Source organism: Neovison vison, chromosome X, assembly GCF_020171115.1.
Source record: "Neovison vison isolate M4711 chromosome X, ASM_NN_V1, whole genome shotgun sequence".
Classification (NCBI taxonomy): Eukaryota; Metazoa; Chordata; class Mammalia; order Carnivora; family Mustelidae; genus Neogale; species Neogale vison.
Window position 1 is genome coordinate 130,136,154 of NC_058105.1, and position 22,906 is coordinate 130,159,059.

Below are 22,906 nucleotides of genomic sequence, written 5' to 3' on the forward strand. Positions count from 1 at the left end.
CAGCAGGATGGAGACTTTGTTCTGGACCCTGCACGCAAGCCCTCTCCCTGCACACACGCACGCCCCGCGCCCCACCACCATCACTTTCCCAGACGGCAGCTTGAACCCCCTAACTTCATCCTCTCCAAGCTGCAGAGTTGGGAAGTCCTGAGATTCGAGGTGTGGACAGGGTGGGCTTCTCCGGAGACCTCTCGGGAAATGTGAGCTAACTAGGGCCGCCAGTTCTAAGGCAAAATCGTCTTTTCTCGCAAGAGATCCTTCTGCAAATTGCCCCTACCCTCAAGCTTTTGGCAAGTCTTAATTCCCAATGACTTATCTCCTCAAAACGGAGAACGGAGTTGGAAAGGGACAAAGAGAACTCCCGGGCAGCTAATGGGGACCAGGACAGGAGGTGACCACCAGGTAGACCCCCTGGTGTCAAGTCTTGTGGGTGACGGTCTAACTAGCCTAGCTCATGCCTGACCCCTGCCCCCACCTTGGCCATAGAGAAGGGGGATGGCCTCCCGGACCCCAATGAAACAGAATGCACATCCAGGATGCCTGACCGCACGGGGGCAGTCCCCAGAACTTTCCAGAACTTGCTGGAAACTGCTGGGGTTCCTCATTGTCTCCCAGGAGTGCCCGCCCGGAGGCCACCGAGACTCGGGAAAACCGGTTTCCAAGATCAATTTCCGGAAGGCCCTGGGCGACAGGAGATTAAACGGATTGGGGCGGAACGGGGCCCTACCGCCCAGAGAGCTCCGCTGCGTGGGCGGGTCCGGGCTCCGCGCGCTGGGGGCAAGGTCCTGTGCGCTCGGCCCGCGCCCCGCCATGGCTCCCAGGGCTCCGAGGGGACGCGCCGCGCCCGCTGCCAGGTGCGCGGGGCCCGAGGACGCGGCCCCCACTCGGGGCGGGCATGAAGGCTGGGGGAGGCTCACACTGGGCGATAGTGGCCCCCGGGACGGGCGGGCGGTGTGTGCGCCTTGGAGTTACCAAAATGCAGCTCGACGTCCGCCCCGCAGTCGCAAGGACGCGGAGCCGGGGACCTGGAGCCGGACGGGCGGAGAAGGGCGGCTGGACGGAGGAGAGGGAGGGAGGGAGGGCCGGCGGCAGGAAGGGGAACCGCCGGGCTGGTGCTCGGAGGCCACGCCCCGGCAGAGCAAGGCCTAGTCCCCATCCCCCACTGCGTAGGTCGCGCTCCCTTGATCCCGAGTACCCCCCCCCAAGCAGCGCCAGCACCAGGCCCCCAAAACAGCCTCTTCCCCCGAGCGCTGCCGCGTGCCCCTTCGGTCCAGCACACGCCCCCTCCCGCTCCCTGCCGCCTACACCCCGGAGTACGGCCGTGTCTCCAATCCCCACTCTCTAGGACACGCAGAGACCCCCCTTGGTTCCGCACCCCTAACAGCACCGCGACGTCCCCTCCAACCCACCCTTGCTCCAAAGTGGGGGCATCGCCGCTTTGCTCCGTCGCCCCCAATCCCAGCACGACCGCACCCTCCCCCACTCTGAGACACGTCCGGTCCAGCACCCGCTTCCCCGCCTCCCAGAGCGCGCAGCTTCCTTTTTCTGGCATCGCCCCGCCCCGCCCCGCCCCGCTCCGGCCTCCCGACCCCGGCCTGGCCTCCGGACCCCGGCCCGGCCTCCCCCAGCCCCAGCGGAGCCTTGCCCACCCCCACATCCGGAGCGGAGCCCTGGCCCCCAGCCCGAAGACTTGCCCAGTTCCCCTAGACCCCGTCGCCGGAGCGCGGCCGTGCCCCCACGTCCCCCTCTCCACGACCCTCTGGACGCTCCGCCTCCGCCCTGTGCGGCCGGGACCGTCCCTGCCCCCCTGCTCCGGACGGCTGGCGCACCGGGGCGCAGTCAGGGCACAGGACGGCACTGGGGGCTCTGCAGGCCGGCCCCGAGGCACGCTCGAGCTGCCAGCCAGGCAGGAGGACCTGGGCGCCCCAGGCCCTGCGTTCCGCCCGGTTAGGGGGCGGGCAGGGTCGGAGATCCGCGTCCGGGACGCCCCAAATCCCTTTCCCGCGCGGTCCCTAGCGCGCCCCGCGGGGGCTTTGCTGGCCAAGCGCTCCAAGACCGTGTTGTCTCTACTGGGTCGCACCAGCAGTGCCTTGTCTCCCTGTCGTGGCCGGGGTGCCCTGAATGCCACATTCTTCCTTTTAAAATGCCTGTGCCCCGCTGCTCCGATCCTCTGCGTCCGCCTACCTCCTGTCGGGTGGCTCCGGGGACGGAAGGCGCGCTCCGGCCGCCTTTGCACCAGGAAAGGCAGGAAAGCGCGCCCCTGGAAGACCAGCGCTCAGCCCTTTAAGGAGCGCCCCCACCGAAGTAGCAGAATTAAGGACCAACTGGTTGGGGAGGAGGTAAATCCTGATGTAGGGCAAACGCACGTGCCTTCCCAGCAAGCCGCTTGGAAATGCCCACTGAACATTACAAATCCTGGACGTTAATTTGGGCCTTGTTGCTTGTCTCTCCAGGGACATTTTGTGGGGTCTGCTCCTTCTGTGTTTGCTCCTGAGGACGTCCGAGTTAAAAGCCGCAAATGCCCTTCAACCCAATATTCTACTGATAATGGCGGACGATCTTGGCATTGGGGATCTTGGTTGCTATGGGAACCATACGCTCAGGTATAACGTGCTGATGATGCTGGTGGTCCTAGGGGTCGTGGGTGTGTGTGAGAACGCATGTGGGTTATGATGTCTTTGCAAGCTGCCTGTAGTGGGAAAGCCCTCTGCGCATCCGACGTGAACCCCCAGGAAATTATTTTTTGACCAGGAAGCTGGGTCTTAAACTGAAATGTTCAGACACCATGGCACTAGGTGGTTGGGTGTATTCCTTTCTTGGTGCTGCCGGAACAGAAGAGAACAAATGGAGTCATTTGAGACGCAGGAATTTCTTCTCTTCCCGGTCCTGGAGACCAGAAATCTGAGATCCAGGCGGGGCAGGGCCGAGCCCCCTCCAGAGGCACCAGGATAGGGTCCTTCCTGACTCTTCCAGCTTCTGGAGCTCCAGGCGTCCCTACACTGGTGGCCACATCCCTCTCATCTCTGCGTTCCGTCTTCCCGTGGCTTCTCCTCTGTGTCTGTGTCTCGTCTTCTGTCTCTTACAAGGACACCTGCCATTGGCTTTAGGGCCACCCTGATCCAGGAGGAGCTCATCCCTCGATCCTTAACTAATGACATCTGTAAAGACCCGTTTACAAGTCAGGTCCCATTCACAAATACTGGGGATTAGGACAGGATCTTTTAGGTGGTCTTTTAGAAAGACACGATCTGTCTTAGCCTTAGCAGCCCATGTTGGGACTGCCCAGGATAGACCCAGGCCCACCCCCTTTGGTCACGACCTTTCCAACAGTGGCAGACACTGCCCTGTGTATGCAGGGACCTTCCTCCCCCCATGCTGAGCCTGCCGTGTTACACCTGCCAGGATAGACCATTCCCCCAAGGAAACATTGGCATCTGGTAGCTTCCGAGAAGTCACCACGATGCATTTTGGAATACTTTCACAACCCAAGAGCACGCCTTGCCCTCTCTCAGCCATCACTCTGTGTGACGGACTGGATCGAGTCTCCCGGGATCCCTAGGACGAATTCCTAACCCCTCAGGACCTCCTGCAGCCTGCCGGTGTGGGTTAAGAAAATTTAAGCCAAGAAATTAATGGAGAAACTGGGATTGCATACTCAATATCACCACTAGGGGGCAGCATCCATGATTTTTTTGTTGTTTATGTCCAGTGTTTCTCCTTCCAACTAAAATATAGGCTGAGCGACAAGGACGGTGTTTGGGGACTTCCTAAAGGCGGCGAAGATGTTCTCTTAATTTAGTGCATTGACTCACTGATGAAGACATTGAGCCAGCTGGCCCCATGGGTTGCAGCGCGCCCCTTACCCATGTCGGGCCCATGCCCCTTGCAATCAGCCTATGAGGAATGTGGGCATTCTGCCCAAACCTACTATGCTTCCATGGTCTGCAAAATGTTGTCTCCACGGCACCTCCAGCCACCCCAACACGAGCAGGGCACATCCTTTTAACAGTTTTGCCCAAGCAAGCCATCAAGGCTGACAGGTAGAAGACGTAAAAACCACCCGTTTTAGGGAAATCTACACCCTGTCTTGGCTTTCGAGGGGGAATTGACTGCACATGCTCTAAGGCATCCGTGCCTTCATCCTTTGGAGATCTGCTATGAAATCATTCCGACTCCTCTAGCACATAAGCCATTCTTCACGAGTAAGTACGTCCCATAGAATTCTCTCCAGGAATCAGGGGATCTGCTGTGCCTAGATACCCTAGAAAATGTCAGACACCCTTGTTTACAGTCACTCCACTGGCTCATGTGGGACACACCGGGTCTGTGTTTCATATCTTGCTTTGTAAGAAAGGGAAGTCGAGAACCCGCAATGTGTGTAATGAATGTGTAGTCACCAAGGGTCAGGGGAACAGGAGGTCAGGACAGAAGATGGAGCCCTAGGACTGGCTCTGTGGCCCTAATCCTGCTTCTCCGTATCTGTGCCATCAGTCATACGTCCAGCCTCAGTTTCCCCTGTTCACATAAGGCCTTTGGATAATCTCCACGTTTCCTTCCGGGACCATGATGCAAAACGTGGAAGTGAACCCCCGCCCCAGACATGTGTTAATGACAAAAACCAATCTACAAATACATGTGTAACCTGCTTGTTTTCTTAGCATAATAGGAAGAAAAGATATGTCTTCTTTCAGGAAAATGTCATACATGCCCTGCACGTCCATTCCTTTTTTGAGAGTCACTGGTGGTTTCTCAGCATACTGGTATCATTTTCAGACACTCCCATACTTTCCCTCTGTTTTTAGAATAAAAATATCCGATCCCACAGGCCAGAGGGTTATTTAAAAGAGAAAGAATGCATAAAAAAATGAAAGGCACTTGAGAGTAATATTTTAGGATTATCTTTGCCAGTTGGCTTGGTTAGGGAAAGAAGGAGATGACATAAATGGATTGAGAAGCACAGAATTTAAAATCAGGATCATTTTTCCTGTCTTAGGATATCTTTTCACAAGTGGAGGAATGAGATTCTGCAGGAGAAGATTTCTATGCCGAGGTTGAAAACTGTGGTATTTTTCATTCTGTTCCCCAGTGTAGATAATCATGAAGACATGTGTTGGACAGAAATAGTTGATAGAAGAGAGATAGCTAGACAGACAACGGTTGGATGGATGGATGGATGGATGGATAGATGGATGGATGGATGGATGGATGGATGGAAAGATGGATGGATGGATGGATGGAAAGATGGATGGATGGATGGATGGATGGATGAATGGAAAGATGGATGATGGATGGATGGATGGATGGACAGATGATGGATGAATGGATGGATGGAAAGATGGGTAGATGGATGGATGGATGGATGGATGAGTGGATGAATGAATGGTGAATGCATGGATGGAAAGGGATGGAAGGATGGGTAGACAGATGGTAGGCTGGTATAAAATAGATTAGATATCAAGCTGGAGATAGAACTTTTGTAGCCTGAAAAATAGGTCAGAGCTAATATAACTATACTTAATTGGTAGAATCCTATAAGCCCTTGTAATTCGTGTTCATAGTTTAGTTAAAAATAAATTTTTACAGTTGGATTATTGAAAACAACCAGCACGAGTACAGAATGGGTGATTTTTTTTTTTTAATAACAGCATTTGTATTTGGGTTGGTTGCAATTTTTTAAAAAAGTCCAAGATGAGCAAAGTGACCAGAACGGTCTTGACTGACACAGCTGTTCCCTGAAAACAGAGGCATGGCAGGGCCCCAGCAGCTGCCCAGAGCAGCAGGTGTCTGAAACACTGACCTCAGCTGTGGTTTCTGGGCATGCAGGACGAGCCTGGAAGCCACAGCTGAATGAGTACAGGCAACAGCTTGCACACAAGAGGACAAGGGGCACTGTCTTTAAATAGGAACAAAGCCATCAGGAAAAAAGCTTTAGTGGTCCCAAAGTGGACGGGTGGTTGTGAACGATCATAAAATCCATGCTTAATGGAAGATAAGAGCCTGAGGATGGACATACTTGTCCCACAACCTCCAGAACGCTACCCTCGGTGGATTTTTTAAGTCACACGGATAAGGTGTAATTTAATGGAGGTGTTAAACCCTCCTTGGCACTCTCTTGCTCCGTGACCAGGGACGAGTGACTCAGTTTCCCAACTTTGCTTGTCGCCTTGCAAACAGGGAGATCACTCTGCTGACTAAGAAGTTGTTGGGTCTAAAGATAACGCGGGGATTCCAAAAATGCAGCTTTTCACTTTAATAATGTCCAAAGATGTTACACTATTGTATTACTACACTAACTTAGAACTTATTTACTGGCCTCCTATGCATTTACACCAAACATCCTTTGAACACTGTCCTTCTGCCCCTCACCTCTGTGCTTCTCCACCTTTGAGGATTTTGAAGGATACCGTTGTAATTTTTCATGTTTTTTAGACCACAAGTACTGTGTTCACCCCCAAACAAAAGCAACAATTAAAACGAAAAATGTTTTCTTCAGAACTGGCAACACCCATCTGAGTTAGTAAGAAAGGTATTTACCTCCACATTTGGAGGATGGTCTTGGCAATGGTTTTGATGCCTCTGAAGTTCTTGAATCCAAAAACCCACATTAGGACTTTGGGATGCCCACCGGCTCCCAGAAGTCCTTCAATTCACCCACAGCTCCTTCAGGAGTCATCGTATTTCTGTCCTCTACCCACAAAACGTATGGATGGGGGATCCTCTGGGTCACAAGACTTTGGAAGAGGCTTGTGTCCAAGAAAACAGCATCTACTAGTGCTGTGACTCAGCCTGGGCCTGCCCAGACCTTCAGCAAAGCCATCTGCATGCTTCTCCCAGGGCACTGGGAGGACAGGGACACTGAAGCTCCTCTCCCCCATTGTCAACTCCCTCAGCACCCTTCACCAACACTCACACTCAACAAGGAAGGCTTTCAGCCATGCCTCAAGTCCTCTCCAAAGATGCCTTTGACCTTGGGCCATTGGAGCACCTGCCCAGTAAGGAAGTTTTAGGTATTGGCTCTCACAGATTTTATTCTGGCCAGTGGCTTCACTCTTCATGTCTTCCCTTGTCTCTTTAATCCACTTGCCCTCTGCCATTTAACACACCCACATGGAAACTTGGTGGTACAAGCAGGAAAGGCATGGCGTTCCTTCCCCATTGGATTGGGAAGACCGTTTCCCATTTGTGAACTAGAGTGTGCTCACAGAGGAGCAAAGGGTAGCAAGCTGTAAGGGACCCACCTTTGCAAGCCAGTAGGTTGGTGTGGCTACAGCTTCCTGCTGGACAGAAGTAGACAGTAAGACCAAGATGGTGTGCAGCTCTTATCCCTACACATAGCAACAGCATCCAGAGAAGCTTGTTCCCGGCCCACGAGACCTCCGGGTGATACAGTGGACTCAGACGGTGGCTATGCATGCAGTGGGCTGGGCTGCAGCCCTGGACCCCGGGACAAGGGCTCAGCCCCTTTTGCAGCAAGTGGTCCTCAGTCCATGTGTTCATGCTGATTGTTTTGGGGATGGGTCCATCTGCCTTTGCAAGACACCATATGCAACTAATCATAAAACCCTCAGGGAACACTGATGTACTCCGTGCCATGCCCTTTGGTACAGCGATCCCTGTAAGGGCTGTCTTGACAGGGATGTTTGTGTGTGGTTTACTCAGGACGCCCAATATTGACCAGCTTGCAAAGGAAGGCGTGAGGCTCACCCAGCACCTGGCGGCTGCCCCCCTCTGCACCCCCAGCAGATCTTCCTTCCTCACGGGGAGGCACTCCTTCAGATCAGGTCAGTGTTGCCGGGACAACTGAGAAGGGGGCAAGCCTGCGTCTACTCATTACTTGTCCTCAATGTGATCAGCAATGGTCGAGATCCAGGTAGAACATTGCACATTTAATCGGCAATGGTATCCCCTCAAATGACATGAAGACTGGTGTGTTTTAGGTCGTCATGCGATGATTGGGTTGATTGGGAATTCAGAGACGGAAACTCTGCAAGAGTAGCTGGTTATGGTTGACATTGTGTTTATTTGTTTAAATATTTTAGTCCATCTGGGTGTGTAGTCATGACTTCAGATAGGCTTTGGGTGAGCATGTAGGAAACTAAAGGATGGTTCCCAAAGACCCCACATCCCAATTCCTTTTATGGCAAAAGTGACTTTGAAGCTGGGTTAGGTGAAGGATCTTCAGATGGGAACGTTACCCTAGATTATGCAGGTGGCCCAGTGTTATCACCAACGTCCTTCTAAGGGAAAAGTAGGAGGGTCAGAGTCAGAAAGGGACAAGGTTGGTGAGATGCTTAAGGTTGTCTGTCTGCTTAAGCTGAAAACAGGTACTCCCAAGACCCAGCAGTTCCTAAGGAGGAGCCCAATATGTGCACACATGCAAGTTCTACAAAAGATGGAATGAGAACTTCACAGCAGCACTGAACGTTGTCTGTACATCTGTACATTGCAGACACAGACACAGTTCATCAGTGGAAGAGGGGGTTAATAAGCCAGTACATTTACATATTGGAATATTGAGGTTTCGTTTGTCCGAGCTGCTGTACAGAATACCACAGAAGGACCAGCCTAAACAACACAGATTACTTTTTTAACCATCTTGGAGGCTGGGAGTCTGAGATCCAGGGTAGGGCTAGTACCCCCCCCCCCGAGGCCTCTCTCCTTGGGATGAAGACTCTGCCTTCTCTCCCTGTCCTCACGTGGTCAACTGTCTATAGCTCTTCTTAAAAAGACCCCAGTCCTATGGGATCAGAGCCTACTCCAACGACTTCTTTTTTTTACCTCTTTAAAACACCCGATCTCTTTTAAAGACCTTATCTTCAAACACGGTCACATTCTGAGGTGCTGGGGTTCAGGTCTCTATGTGCAAGATGTTAGTAGCAGCCACTACTACTGGGGAGAGCCAACTCTCCCCACCAAGTTGTGACAACCAAAAATGTCACCGGGCATTTGCCAAGTGTTCCCTGGGGGGCAGAATTACCTGTGGTTGGGAACCACTGCCATAGATAGATAATGTACAGAAGATACAGAGATAGAAGATAGAGATAGATAGATAGATAGATAGATAGATAGATAGATGATAGATAATAGGTACATAACGGATGGATGGATGGATGGATGGATGGATGGATGGATGGATAGGTGCACAGATGACTAGATGGGTGTATGAGTTGATGGGTGGGTGAATATATGGATGGATGGATAGAGTTAGATGATAGATAATGGATTGATAGATGATAGATTAGATAGATAGATTATAGATAATAGGTACATAACAGATTGATGGATGGATGGATGGATGAATGGATAGGTGCACAGATGACTAGATGGGTGTATGAGTGGATGGGTGGGTGAATATATGGATGGATGGATAGAGTTAGATGATAGATAGATAATGGATTGATAGATGATAGATTAGATAGATAGATAGATAGATAGATAGATTATAGATAATAGGTACATAACAGATTGATGGGTGGATGGATGGATGGGTAGGTGCACAGATGACTAGATGGGTGTATGAGTGGATGGGTGGGTGAATATATGGATGGATGGATGGATAGAGTTAGATGATAGATAGATAATGGATTGATAGATGATAGATTAATAGACTGATGGATGGATAGGTGCATAGATGACTAGAAGGGCGGGTGAGTGGATGGGTGGATGGATATGTGGATGGATGGATAGAGTTAGATGATAACTCATAGATTGATAGATGGACGAATAGAGTTAGATGATAGATATCTCATAGATTGATAGATGATAGATTAGTAGATTGATCGATGGATGGGTAGGTGCATAGATGACTAGATGGGTGTGTGAGTGGATGGGTGGGTGAATATATGGATGGATGGATAGAGTTAGATGATAGAGAGATAATGGATTGATAGATGATAGATTAGATAGATAGATAGATTATAGATAATAGGTACATAACAGATGGATGGATGGATGGATAGGTGCACAGATGACTAGATGGGTACATGAGTGAATGGGTGGGTGAATATATGGATGGGTGGATAGAGTTAGATGATAGATAGATAATGGATTGATAGATGATAGATTAATAGATTGATGGATGGATAGGTGCATAGATGACTAGATGGGCGGGTGAGTGGATGGGTGGATGGATATGTGGATGGATGGATAGAGTTAGATGGTAGCTCATAGATTGATAGATGATAGATTAATAGATTGATAGATGGATGAATAGAGTTAGATGATAGATATCTCATAGATTGATAGATGATAGATTAGTAGATTGATCGATGGATGGGTAGGTGCATAGATGACTAGATGGGTGTGTGAGTGGATGGGTGGGTGAATATATGGATGGATGGATAGAGTTAGATGATAGACAGATAGATGATAGAGAGAGAGAGAGATAGGGATGTATGAATAGGTAAGTAGGTAAGCAGTTGATGATTGATAGAAGATACATGAATAGATGTGTGAAGAGATGGATGGATGGATGGATAGAGAGATGATAGAGAGAAACAGACAGACTCTCTCATACCAAGGCAGGGTTTCTCAACCTCAGCACTGCTGACATTTGGGCTGGATGAGTCTCTATGGTGGGGGCAACCTGGGCACTGTAGGGTGTTTCCCCCAGCTGAGGCCAGCAGCATCCCCTCCTGCAATTGTGAAACCCAGACCTACTCCAGACAGGGTGAAGATTCCACAGCTGTGGGCCAGCTTCCTCCCCAGGCAAGAACCTTTGCTGTAGTCCAGGGAGAGTGAATCCTTGCTCTCTGCTCTGCTTCACAGGCATGGAAGCCGATGATGGGTACCGTGCCCTCCAGTGGAATGCAGGATCGGGTGGACTCCCCACGAACGAAACCACGTTTGCAAGAGTCCTGCAGCAGCAAGGTTATGCAACCGGCCTTATAGGTACTCATACCATTCAGGGATCAGGAAGATCAGCCCGTTTCCCTACCAGGGGAAAAAGCTACATGTCAGAACCAAAACTGGGTGCTGGCCCTGTATGACCTCTCTTGGATCGGTCACACCCTTGGAACTTCTGTCACTGACAAGCCGTTCAATTCAACCTCTCGGGGGATTTGCCTCTTTCTTTCCATTCCCAGGCTTTGTATTAGGGGCTGGTCTCCTACACACCCGCTGCCTGGCACCCTCCCCAAAACCCTAGCCTCCAGAAGGAAAGCAGACGTTCAGCAAAACCACGTCTTGCAAACATTTTAGATACAGAGCCACACTTATTATTTAGGGAATGATGGAAATCCTCTGGAGAGCCAATTCTTGCACATCATGAGTCAGGAGCCAACCTCGTAAGATCCCCTTTCTGAGAACGGCACTCCGACACCTGTTAGGTGGCTTCCTTACAGATGGGCACCCACCTGTCATGGACAAGATGCTTGGAAACACTTTCATTCCTTGCTCAGCCTGTGTGTTTAGAAGTAGTGTCTCCTCTTAACAGGAATCTCCGAGGCCAGATGATGAGGGCGTCTTCCCCAAACCCTTGGTCAAGGAAGACTCGATCAGCTCTGTGTGCAGGGGGGTCAAAGGAAGATTCAGTCCAGTCTGTTCCATTCAATTCCTCACCAGCTCTTCCACACTCAGAGTCACTGTTGAGTTCACAGGGGACTGTGACATCCCCACGTTGTCAACGGGATGATTGGGTTGGACATGGGGTAGTCACCCCTTCCGCCCTCCCTTTTAAAGTTTCCTGCTACTTTAGAAATAGAGATTATGTAGACTTACTTCCCAGAGTTCCGGAGGCTGAGATGTCCAAGATCCAGACTCCACGTCTGGTGAGGATCTCGCCCTGCTTCAGAGACGACTGTCTTCTCTCTGTGTCCTCACATGTAAGAAGAAGGCATGAAGGTCTCTTTGGGGGCACTAATCCCATTCATGGGGGCTCCATCCTGAGGACCTGATTTCCTATCCAAGGTCCCAACTCCAACTACCATCACCCTTATGGTCAGGTCCCAACATAGGAATCTTAGGGAGACACGGATACTCAGCATATCACATAACCCATTTTCAAGGGCATTTTCAAGGACTTTGTATACATCTGCTCTGTCACCTGTATTTCTCTTCTCAATGCTGAGAAGTAGAGTAAAGTTTCTTACTCACCCAAACTAACTGGAACTTTCCATTACCAACTCACCCCCGTTGGGTCAACGACCCAATGTCCTTGAGCCCACAATCACCAGGTATCTCCTACTCTTTGGGGGTGGGGAATTGTGTTTAAAACTAGGTAAGTGGATTCATTTTGTGTTTACTGGACTTGCAGACCTGTGTATCAGTTCCTTCTGTGAATCTTTATTCTTCTGGTGCATACACCCCATCTAAACTTAGACAAGGGTGTTCTTCACGTTCCAAATGGTAGTAGTGGACAAGATGGACAAGATGGACAAGATGGAGACCATCCTGTATACTTTCCTTCTCCACCTGTTCCACCCCATCCCGACGTTCTCACTTCCTTAAATGTAAGCAGGGATAGAAAGGGATGTCTCCAGGCTTGGAACTAGAACCAATCCCACAGGTTCTGAAGACCCTTTGTGAACCATGGGAGGGAAGAACAGGGCGGGGACTGCGTTTAACCTCTGTACTTGGAAATTATGGCGACTGGTACATTGGACCCTTTTCTGTCCTATTTTGTAGCTAAATTTAAGCTGGCTGAGCATCTGGAGAGAACCCAATTCTTGTATATCCTTCTAGAATCTGATATATGGGCTTTCTCATGTTCCATCTCAATGGTATTATAAAATTACAGCCTTTGGGAAAAAAATCTCTTAGAAGCATTTCTTGCTTACTTGGTTACTTCTGCTCTGTGCTAAGATTATGCTAGAACCAACTCCTTTTATCAAGGGGCTGTATTTTAAGTAAGAAATATCCATAAATGATATTTTCTGAGTTATTTAATAGCAGAATAGTTATTTAATAGCAGTCTAGGGTTGCACATTTTTCATAGTTATTTAAATTGCAAATTTTAAATAGTTATTTAACTTCAATTTTAAATAATTTATTAATGTTTAAAATATTAATATTTAATAATTTAATAATTTTCATTAAAAATTACAAATTTTTAATAGTTATTTAAATTGCAAAATTTTAATAGTTATTTAATAGCAGTCTAGGGTTGCAAATTTTAATTCCTAACAGCCCAGAATATCTTGAACCTTTAATCTCATGATCTCCATACATTTGCTCGGTATTTGCAAAGGGCAGGGTAACTATATAATCCGAATTATTGAGAAGATGACTGGGGTCAAACAGAGCACCTCCGTGTGTGTTCTTGCCTAACTTCTTGCTCTTATCTTCAGGAAAATGGCACCAGGGAGTCAACTGTGAATCCCGCAATGACCACTGTCACCATCCACTGAACCACGGATTTGACTATTTTTACGGCATGCCTTTCACGCTTGTGAATGACTGTCAGCCAGGCAGACCCCCAGAAGTGGACGCCATGACTAGATCCAGACTGTGGCACTACACCCAGATGGCGGCTCTAGGGGTCCTGACCGTTGCGGTTGGCAAGACTTGCGGGTTCATCTCTGTGTCCTGGAAGGGAGTCCTGGGGGCAGCCAGCCTTGTCTTCCTCTTCTTTGTCTCCTGGTACGCCAGCTTTGGGTTTGTGTGTCGTTGGAACTGTATCCTGATGAGAGACCATGATGTCATAGAGCAGCCCATGGTTTTGGAAAGAACGGCGGGTCACATGCTGCGCGAGGCCATTTCCTATATTGAAAGGTAATCCCGTTTTTAAAGAGGAGATGAGTTCTCATAGTACCTGAGTCCTGATGGGGTGATGGGTTTCAGGGACCTAGGTGGCTCAGATCGTGTTGAAACAGGTGCCATCGTGTCTGAAGCATGTTTTTCTTCTTTCAGGAATAAGCACCGGCCATTCCTCCTCTTCGTGTCTTTGCTGCATGTTCACATTCCCCTGGTGACCACCAAACGGTTTCTCGGGAAAAGCCAGCACGGCTTATATGGCGACAATGTGGAGGAAATGGATTGGCTTGTAGGTAAGTCAAGGCACGGCGGCCATGCGTCGTTCGGTCTTGGCCTCACCGCTTAACTCTGGTAACAGATGGGCCACCTCAGCATGAACCAAGCTGTAGTAAAGAAGAAGAGAAAAGGCAAAGAATGGGGAGAAAGTTCCCCATATCATTCACGTGCTCCTTCAACCTACTTCTGCACAAAATCATCCTTTTACAAAGCGCATTATTTAAAGCCATCATGAGGAGCACCTGGGTGCCTCTGTTGGTTAAGTGTCTACCTTCGGTTGAGGTCATGGTCCCCGGGTCCTGGGATCAAGCCCCACGTCAGGGCTCCCTGCTCAGCGGAGAGTCTACTTCTCCGCCATCTTCATGCTTTCTCTTTCTCAAATAAATACATGAAATCTTTAAATAAATAAATAAATAAATAAAGCCATCATGAGACATTACAGAATGTGAAGCAAGAATGCTCTATCACTCAGGGAACAGACCAACATTGCATTCCTCCCGTGGCCTTGAGAAAGCCGATGAGATTGTACGTTCTGTTTGTTTTTACTTTGACATGTAGTTGATACACGGTTGCCTTCCCTTCAAGTGTATAGAGATTCTTAAGAGAATGCAGACATCTAAATCCTTGCAGGGTGTGAGAGCTTATCCTGGGAGAACCGTAGTGCTACGATGCACCAAGTAAAGAGGCAGGCAACCCCAAAACGGGAGAGTGGATTACATCGTGCTCTAGAAACATGCATTTCCAGTGCTGCACAGTCCCCATGTGGTGTAAAATCTTTCCTTCCGGGCTGTAGATGTGCACTTGGTCTCCATGGGCAAAGGGAGTGCATGGCTGATAGACATGGCTCTCCTGAACGTTGGCCCCCATATGCCAACACATGCAGATCAATGCTTACAGCTCTGGTTTCCTCCTATCTCATTGGGATTCTCCCATCAGATGCTTTCTTTCTTTTTTTTTTTTTTTTAAAGATTTTATTTATTGATTTGACAGAGAGAGATCACAAGTAGGCAGAGAGGCAGGCAGAGAGAGAGAGGAGGAAGCAGGCTCCCTGCAGAGCAGAGAGCCCAATGCGGGACTCGATCCCAGGACCCTGAGATCATGACCTGAGCCGAAGGCAGCGGCTTAACCCACTGAGCCACCCAGGCGCCGCATCAGATGCTTTCTTACCACACTCCAACCCCATGCAGTCTTTATGGACACATATGCCAACAACATCTTGGCTTTAAGCCATTTATTTTGTTTTCTGTATTAGTGATACCTTTGTAAACAAGATTCTGAATCCTGTGGAATCAGGAAAATCAGAAAGGGTTCACACTGTGTGACCGCATTCGTAATGACGGTGACTACACAGTCCCCTTATGGGACTTTCTAGCAAGAAAGGGCAAATTTGGGTTGAATTTGCTGGTGGTGATTCATTCTCTCTGCCCTGAATTGTTCTGTTTCTCTTATAGGTGAGATCCTTAAAGCATTGGAAGTCCACGGTTTGAAAAACAAGACATTCACGTATTTCACCTCTGATCACGGAGGACATTTGGAGGCAAGAGATGGACACGGCCAGCTGGGGGGATGGAATGGGATATTCCGAGGTGAGACCATTGGATATTGGGGGTTAAGAGGCAGATGTGGGACGCACCAAATGATTCTCAGTGTTATAGCCTGGAGAGCAAGCAGAAGGCGGAAAGAGTGTGCACTTTCAAGGGGGGGATTTCTTAAACAGCCGCTCTATACCAAATCCTATCCACGTGCCAAGAGAGAGAAAAAAAGACACATGCCCTTCCCTTAAAGGGCTTATATTTTAGTAGGAGCGGGAGATCTACAAATAAATAATCAAGATAAAATTAAAAGAAATGCCATCCTAAATCAACCATTGCACTGTAACTATAACCTTAGTTACATGTGTCTCTGTATTCCACTCTATCTTGTGAGATTTAGGGCACGGTACCTTTATATTGCCGTATTTTTAAAAGTCTGATACGGTCATTTTCTCCATGATTCATGGATTCCATATTTATGATGTCATCTACTTGCTAAAATTTATCTGCAACCCCAAAATCAATACTTGCGATGCCTTTGCACTCATTTGAACAGCAATAAGAATATCAGTCGCCCGCCATGCATGTTCTCAACCATGGTTGGGTGCAGTAACCCTGTGCCTATATTTCATCTCTCAGACATAGACATGGGTCCTTTTCTTGGTCTCTTTCATGGCCACGTTTCTGCGGTTTTGTTTGCTTTTTGTTGGTGACTTTGTTCCTTGAAATGGCTCGTGGCCAGAGTGCAGAAGGGCTGTCCCCCATTCCCAAGGGCAAGACACTTGCCACGCATCTTATGAAGAAAGTGTGTGTGTTAGATGGGCTTCATCCAGACACGAGTTCTAGCACTATTGGCCATGAATTCCATGCAAATGAGTCATGATTTCTACCCAATAAGGAGTCTTTAAACCAAAACACACAGAAATATACTGATTGATGGATGGAAGTACAGGGACCAGAGTCTTCCTGGAACCGGGCTGTGTGTTACACCCACCTGAGAGTCATGGTTCAGTATGGGCGGCGACTTTGTAGAACATTGCTCCAGGGAACAATGAGAGTTCACGGTGTATGTTCCTATGACTTGTGAGGGGATTTTCCCACTCCAGTCCTCCATACACGTCCCCAAGCTGTATAGTAGCTTCTCATCGTACCCAGTGGTATGTTCTGCAAACAGCCTACCCCTTGATTTCCGACTGTGGGACCCAGAACGGAGTACCCGCCAAGCCACCCAGCCATGCCCGACTCCCAGCGTACAGAACGGAGACCTAGCATACGGGAGTGGGGTTGCTCCTTTGCCGTAACTTGTTTTGCAGCAGTACAAAGGGAAGGCGGGCGCATGACAGTTTTTGAACTGCAACAAGAAACCCATTTATTTAGCAAGATTCTGAACACATCCCTGCCCGTTTACCACTCACCTTCTGTGACATAGAATTGTTTTATCGGTACTTCTTTGCATTTCCTGAAGACCTAATCTGGGCCCCAGGCCATTGCTAGGGGTCCCAGAAATGAAGATGAACCAGGAAAGGGGGTAAAGGAACAGGTGGATGATATGGTGAGCAGGTGCGAGAGGAGGAGAAGAAGGGGCTGCCATACCCAATTCCTGGTCCTTCCAGAAGGAAAAAGGATAGAGGAAGACAGGAGCCACCAGCCGTACATGGTGTAAAATTTAAGCCCCCATTATAATTCTGAAGCCATGCATTGCACACCCTGTGTGTTCCCGTGGTCGCAAAGACCTGCCAGATCTTAAAAGAAGAGCATGTAGACTCCACCTGCCCATAGGGCAGTGACGAGGTTCTGGAATTTATTGTTGCAGACATTTTTGGGAAATGCAGGCTGCCATCCTGTGTGTTTATGTGTGGGGTAACCAGGCACGTACAGAGACAGACAGGTGTGCACAGGTGTGCATGTGGATGGGACCATCTCTTGGAGAATTCTAACAACACTTCCTTACAGGTGGCAAAGGGATGGGGGGCTGGGAAGGCGGCATCCGCGTGCCGGGGATCTTCCGCTGGCCTGGGGTGCTGCCGGCCGGCCGAGTGATCCACGAGCCCACCAGCCTGATGGATATTTTCCCCACCGTGGTCCAGCTGGGGGGCGGCCATGCGCCCCAGGACAGGTACACGTGTCATGAGACCCCCTCCCTCCCCAGTTGCTGAAAGTTGTCCTTTGACTATTTCACACGTAAGGGAGAAATCCTACTACGATGTGGGAACATTTAGAAAGTTCTCACATCCTCAAAGGGAGGGGACAGCCTCCTGCAAAATAATCGTGCTCAGTAAAACATGATTAAAGGAAGTATCGGGTCCATCTACTCATTTTGCCGCTTTGGTAAGATTTTATAACTCAGCACAACAATGGCGGGATGAAAGCATTAGAAGTCGATCCATTGAAACACCTTCCCCTGATTTCCTGAGATGCACTCTTGCCCATGTGTTGATGGGGCTATCACAGCACGCTTTAAAAATGACTTATCACTTCGATATTAGCAGAGGACCAAAGACTGTTCCTAATCCAAGATAAAACAAAGCAGGAAGTATTTTGATAATCGTCTATATTCCTCCATTTAAGGGGACAAATAAAGAGTCCTGTATAAGAGAGACAGAACCAACAGTGTATGTGCAGGTGTCTGTGTGTTTATAAAATAAGGCATTTAAGGCATTGGCTCCTGACATTGTGGAGGCTAAGAAATTGAAATCCTTATGCCAGGCCAGCAGGCTGAAAACTCAGGCAGAATTTCCCTGTTATGCTCTTGAGGCAGAATTCTGTCTTCTCTGGGAAACCTCAGTCTTTGCTCTTGGTAGCCGTCAACTGATCCTGCGAGGCCCACCTTCTTTGTGAAGGGTGCGCTGCTTTGCTCAGAGTCCACTGACCGTGGATGTTAACCGTGTCTAACAAAATGCCTTCACAGCAATCCTCAGCCTGGCATTTCACCACATCCCTGAGCACCCATGACCCAGCCAAGTAGACACAGGATATGGAACCATCATAATTAGGGTATAATTTAAAATAGAAGTGTTTTACAAGTGTAAGGAAAAGTGTAACTTTTGTACTTTAAGTTCAGATCGAGGACTTTTTAGAATATGGTCCTGTGGCCGTGACAGGCAAGGCTGGAATGGTGTGTGTATGTCTGTGTGTGCACTGTGTATGCCATTTTGTGTAACAAATGACCCCACAACTTAGTGACTTTTTATTTAGAAAGAGCGACATGTCTCTTGCTTAGCAACTTGCAATCTGGACAGAGTTGGGGAGACAACTCATCTCTGTTCCTCTTGCCCTTAGCAAGGCCCTTATGAGCTTGGAGTTTCACTTTCAGGTGCCAGTAGGCTGACCGGCCTTGGTCTGACTCGTCCTTCTGTCTCTTCACTGAATCAGGGTGATCGATGGCCGTAGCCTGGTGCCCTTGCTTCAAGGGACTGATGAGCACTCAGCACATGAGTTCCTCTTTCATTACTGTGGGAAGTACCTCCACGCAGCACGCTGGCATGAGAAGGACAGTGAGTACATGTCTTTTCCTGGTGCAGGGGGATGGGTTCCCCCCAAGAAACAGAACCACGAGTGGGATGGCTGGATAGATAGATGGATGGATGGAAGGAAGGAAGGAAGGGAGGGAGGGAAGGAGGGAGGGTGGGTGGATGGATCGATGGATGGATGGATGAATGGAGATATGGGTGGATGCATCAATGAATGGATGGATGGATGGACAGATGAATGGACAATGGATGGATGGATAGACGGATGGAAGGAAGGAAGGGAAAGAGAGTGGATGGATAAGTGGATGGAGGGAAGGATGGTAGAGGGTAAGAGGGAGAGAGGGAAGGAGAGAAAAGGGTGGATGAATGGATATATGGATGGATGCATTGATGGATGGATGGACAGATGGATAGATGATGGATGGATAGATGGACAGATGGATGGATAGATGGATGGATGGGAGGAAGGAAGGAAGGAATGATAAGAGGGTGGATGGATGGACAGATGAATGGACAATGGATGGGTAGACAGATGGACAGATGGATGGATGGATGGATGGATGGAAGGAAGGAAGGAAGGGAAGGAGGGTGGGTGGATGGATGGATGGATGGACAGATGAATGGACAGTGGATGGTTAGACAGACAGACAGGTGGACAGACGGATGGATGGATGGAAGGAAGGAAGGGAAGGAAGGTGGGTGGATGGATGATGGATAAATGAATGGAGAGAGAATGGGGGAGGGTAAGAGGGAGGGAGGGAAGGAGAGAAAAGGGTGGATGGATGGGTGGCCGAATGGAGATATGGATGTGTGCATTGATGGATGGATAGATTAATGGATAGACGGATGTATGGATAAACAGATGACAGATCAAGGATGGATGGATGGATCATAGAGTAGGCTGGTTAAGAGATGATGAGCGAGTTGACAGAGAGGTAGCTTGGCCAATAATGGATGATAGAGATGGAAGATAAAGACAGATGTAGACGAACGGGTGAACAGAAACAGAGAGAGCGATTTTCAAGAATTGTGCCATGTGTGGCTGTGGGGATGGTCACGTCTGAAATCTTCAGGGCCGGCCCACAGTCGTGCAGGAGTGGATGCTGCCATCTGGAGTCCGAAGGCTAGAAAGTCAGGCAGAACACATGGGTTGTGCTCTGCAAGTAGAATTCCTTCCTCTTTAGGGGACCTCATTCTGCGCTCTCTTACACCTTCAACTGATTGGGTAAGGCCCACCCATGGTATGGAGGGCAGTCTAATAATGTAAATGTTCATTTCACTGGGGGGGAAAAAACCCTGCCATGGTGACATGCAGATGAGTCTTCAACTGAGCATCTGGCACCGTAGTCTGGCCATGATTATGAATGAAATGCAGCATCACAGAGCAAATCTGAGAAGTTGAGAAGAATCCATATCTCATGGAGAATGATAGTTGGTGGTGGGCACATGTCCAGGGGAAGGGAATTGAGGGCTGCACCCCATGCCCCCCTCTGACTGGCTTTTTTATCTGCCCTGTACCCAAATGCACCCCCTGAGAACACAGCAAGCTCTTTGCGAGTCACCGTGTTGATGTGTCCTATTTGCTTCTGTTAATCAAACTAGGACGGGGATGTGGAACAATTGCAAAATAGCGGGAAGGGTAAGAATGAAGAAAGCACGGCACCTGTGGCTGTCATCCCTGCAGGCAGCCTCACTGAGCACTTTGGGACGAGTCCCTTTGCCTCTGCGTGCCTGGAGCACACCATATAGACACACTTGGCAAGAACCACCTGGTTTTCTCCTCTCCTCTCGCTTTATTTGGATGGGATGTTGATGATTTTCCCCAGGGCTGGTACTTAGGTCAGGTGTTCACCACTCTGTTTGTCTTCAGGTGGAAGACTTTGGAAGGTCCACTACATGACGCCACAGTTCCACCCCAAGGGGACGGGCGCTTGCTATGGCCGAGGTGTGTGCCCCTGCTCCGGGGATGGCGTGACCCAGCACAGCCCACCTCTGCTCTTCGACCTCTCCAGGGACCCTTCCGAGGCGCGGCCTCTGGCCCCCGGCTCCGAACCCAGGTACCACGCGGTGGTCTCACGGGTAGGCGAGGCCGTGGAGCAGCACAGGAGAACCCTGAGTCCGGTGCCTCCCCAGTTTTCCCTGAGCAACATCATCTGGAAGCCGTGGCTGCAGCCGTGCTGTGGAACCTTCCCTCTGTGCGCGTGTAGGCAGGACGGAGATCCCCAGTGAGACGTGACCTCACACTAGGCAGGTGGGGTGAAACACGTTGACAAGGATGCGGAGAAAGGGGAACCCTCTTGCACTGACGTAGAATTCTGGAACACCGTGGCAGGCTCCTCAAAAAATAAAAAATAGACCTACCCCTGGACCTAGGGATTCCACTCCTGGGTGTTTCCCCACAGCAAATGGACACAGGATCTCAAAGAAACCTCCACACCATGTTCAGAGCAGCACTCACCTCAGCGGCCAAGACATGCAAACAGCCCAGGCGCCCATCGATGGACGGGGGGAGAAAGAACGGGTGACCCATCCACACAATGCAACATGACTTGGCCATGAGGAGCAAGGAGATCCTTCCCTTTGTGACAACGCAGACGGACCTGGAGGACATTATGTCAAGAGCAATCAGCCAGACATAGATTGAAAAATACCGCACGATCTCACTGATTCGTGGAATCTTAAAAATAAAAAAATAAAAAAATTGGAACTGGTACAAGCAGAGTTTGGAAGAGTGGGTGCCGTGGCGTTGGGGGAGCTGGGGAGAGGGTGCCCAGAGGGCATGAGCTTCCGGTTAGGAGAGGACTGTGTTGTGGACACGTCTCAGCACGGTGATTCTAGTATTCTAGTTCCTAATACTGTCTCATACCCTTCGCATCTGCGGAGAGAGGAGATGTTCGGTGTTTTCATGGTGCACACCGAAACCGATCGCTACCGAAGGTGATGGGCGTGTTAGTTCACTTCACTGGGGTGGTCGTTTCACGATGTGTACCTATATCAAATCATCATGCTGTAAACCATAAATACATACAATTGTATTTGTCCATTACACCCGCCTAAAGCTGGGAAGTGGATATTTAAAGGGGAGAGGCACAGCTCCCCCAAATGCCGGGACTACGATGGGGTAGCCAGGAGAGCGCGCACACGGAGAAGGTAAGCTTGTGTTTCCCTTTCTCCAGAAGCATGTCCTGGGCGGGGAGTGCATCTCAACTTTCTCATCCATGACATAAGACCATCACAATGGACACCCAGTAATGCCCCCAGTCCTGATCTTCTAAAGCTCGGGATTATCATGGTGCCAATGTCCAGTTTTTGTACCCATTCATCTCGAAGCGTACTTGGGGTTTTTCTGGGTCTGTGAACAGCCTTACAAAAGGGAAGACAGACATATGGGGATAAAACAGTTCTGTGCTGCTCTTGAGGATTCACTGATCCCAAGTGGCTAATTCAACCCCACACATGACATTCACTGTTCCTGTGTCCTCATCTTGTTACTTGGAGATTACTTTGGGCTTCCAGTAGCAGACATTGGGAATTAATCCCATAAACAGGGGAAGGGGGTGTTCTGTCTTGGAGGGACCCCAGGCTGGCAGCCTCCTTGCAACTCCAAGCTCTACCATCCTTTGCCTCATGGCCTCAGGATGGCTGCAGCAGCTCCAGGTTGTGTGAAGAAGGGCCTTCCATTCCAGGCTGTGGGAAGAAGGGCCTTCTTCCCAGCTGAGTCAGCCCCTATTAAGGGGATTCTGCAGATGTCCTCCCTCAGGACTCCTGCTTGCATCCATAGAAAAACACCTGGGAATTGAGAAATGGAGTCTTTGAAGTGCGCATATACCTGGTCCCATCAGCCTAAAGGTGAGACTGGCCTTTATAATGACTTGTCTAAGGTTTTTGATACATCATTTCCAAATTAAATGATCCATCATTGCCAAATTAAATGAT

At 49.3% G+C, this 22,906-nt stretch overlaps 1 protein-coding gene across 2 annotated transcripts; it reads left to right on the top strand.

Annotated features, from left to right (window-relative positions):
* Positions 1-678: 678 nt before the first annotated feature.
* On the top strand, positions 679-22,016 carry ARSD (arylsulfatase D). Of its 2 annotated transcripts, XM_044235872.1 has the most exons (10): positions 679-854; positions 2,454-2,603; positions 7,660-7,781; positions 10,768-10,890; positions 13,287-13,710; positions 13,849-13,985; positions 15,420-15,554; positions 17,454-17,616; positions 18,873-18,994; positions 20,841-22,016. In XM_044235872.1, the coding sequence occupies exons 1-10, from the start codon at positions 811-813 to the stop codon at positions 21,197-21,199; spliced, it is 1,779 nt and encodes a 592-aa protein (XP_044091807.1). In that variant the 5' UTR covers positions 679-810; the 3' UTR covers positions 21,200-22,016. The 2 variants fall into 2 exon arrangements, with proteins under 2 accessions (XP_044091807.1, XP_044091808.1); XM_044235873.1 differs by lacking the exons at positions 679-854; positions 7,660-7,781 and having other exon boundaries at positions 2,500-2,603.
* The last annotated feature ends 890 nt before the right edge of the window (positions 22,017-22,906 follow it).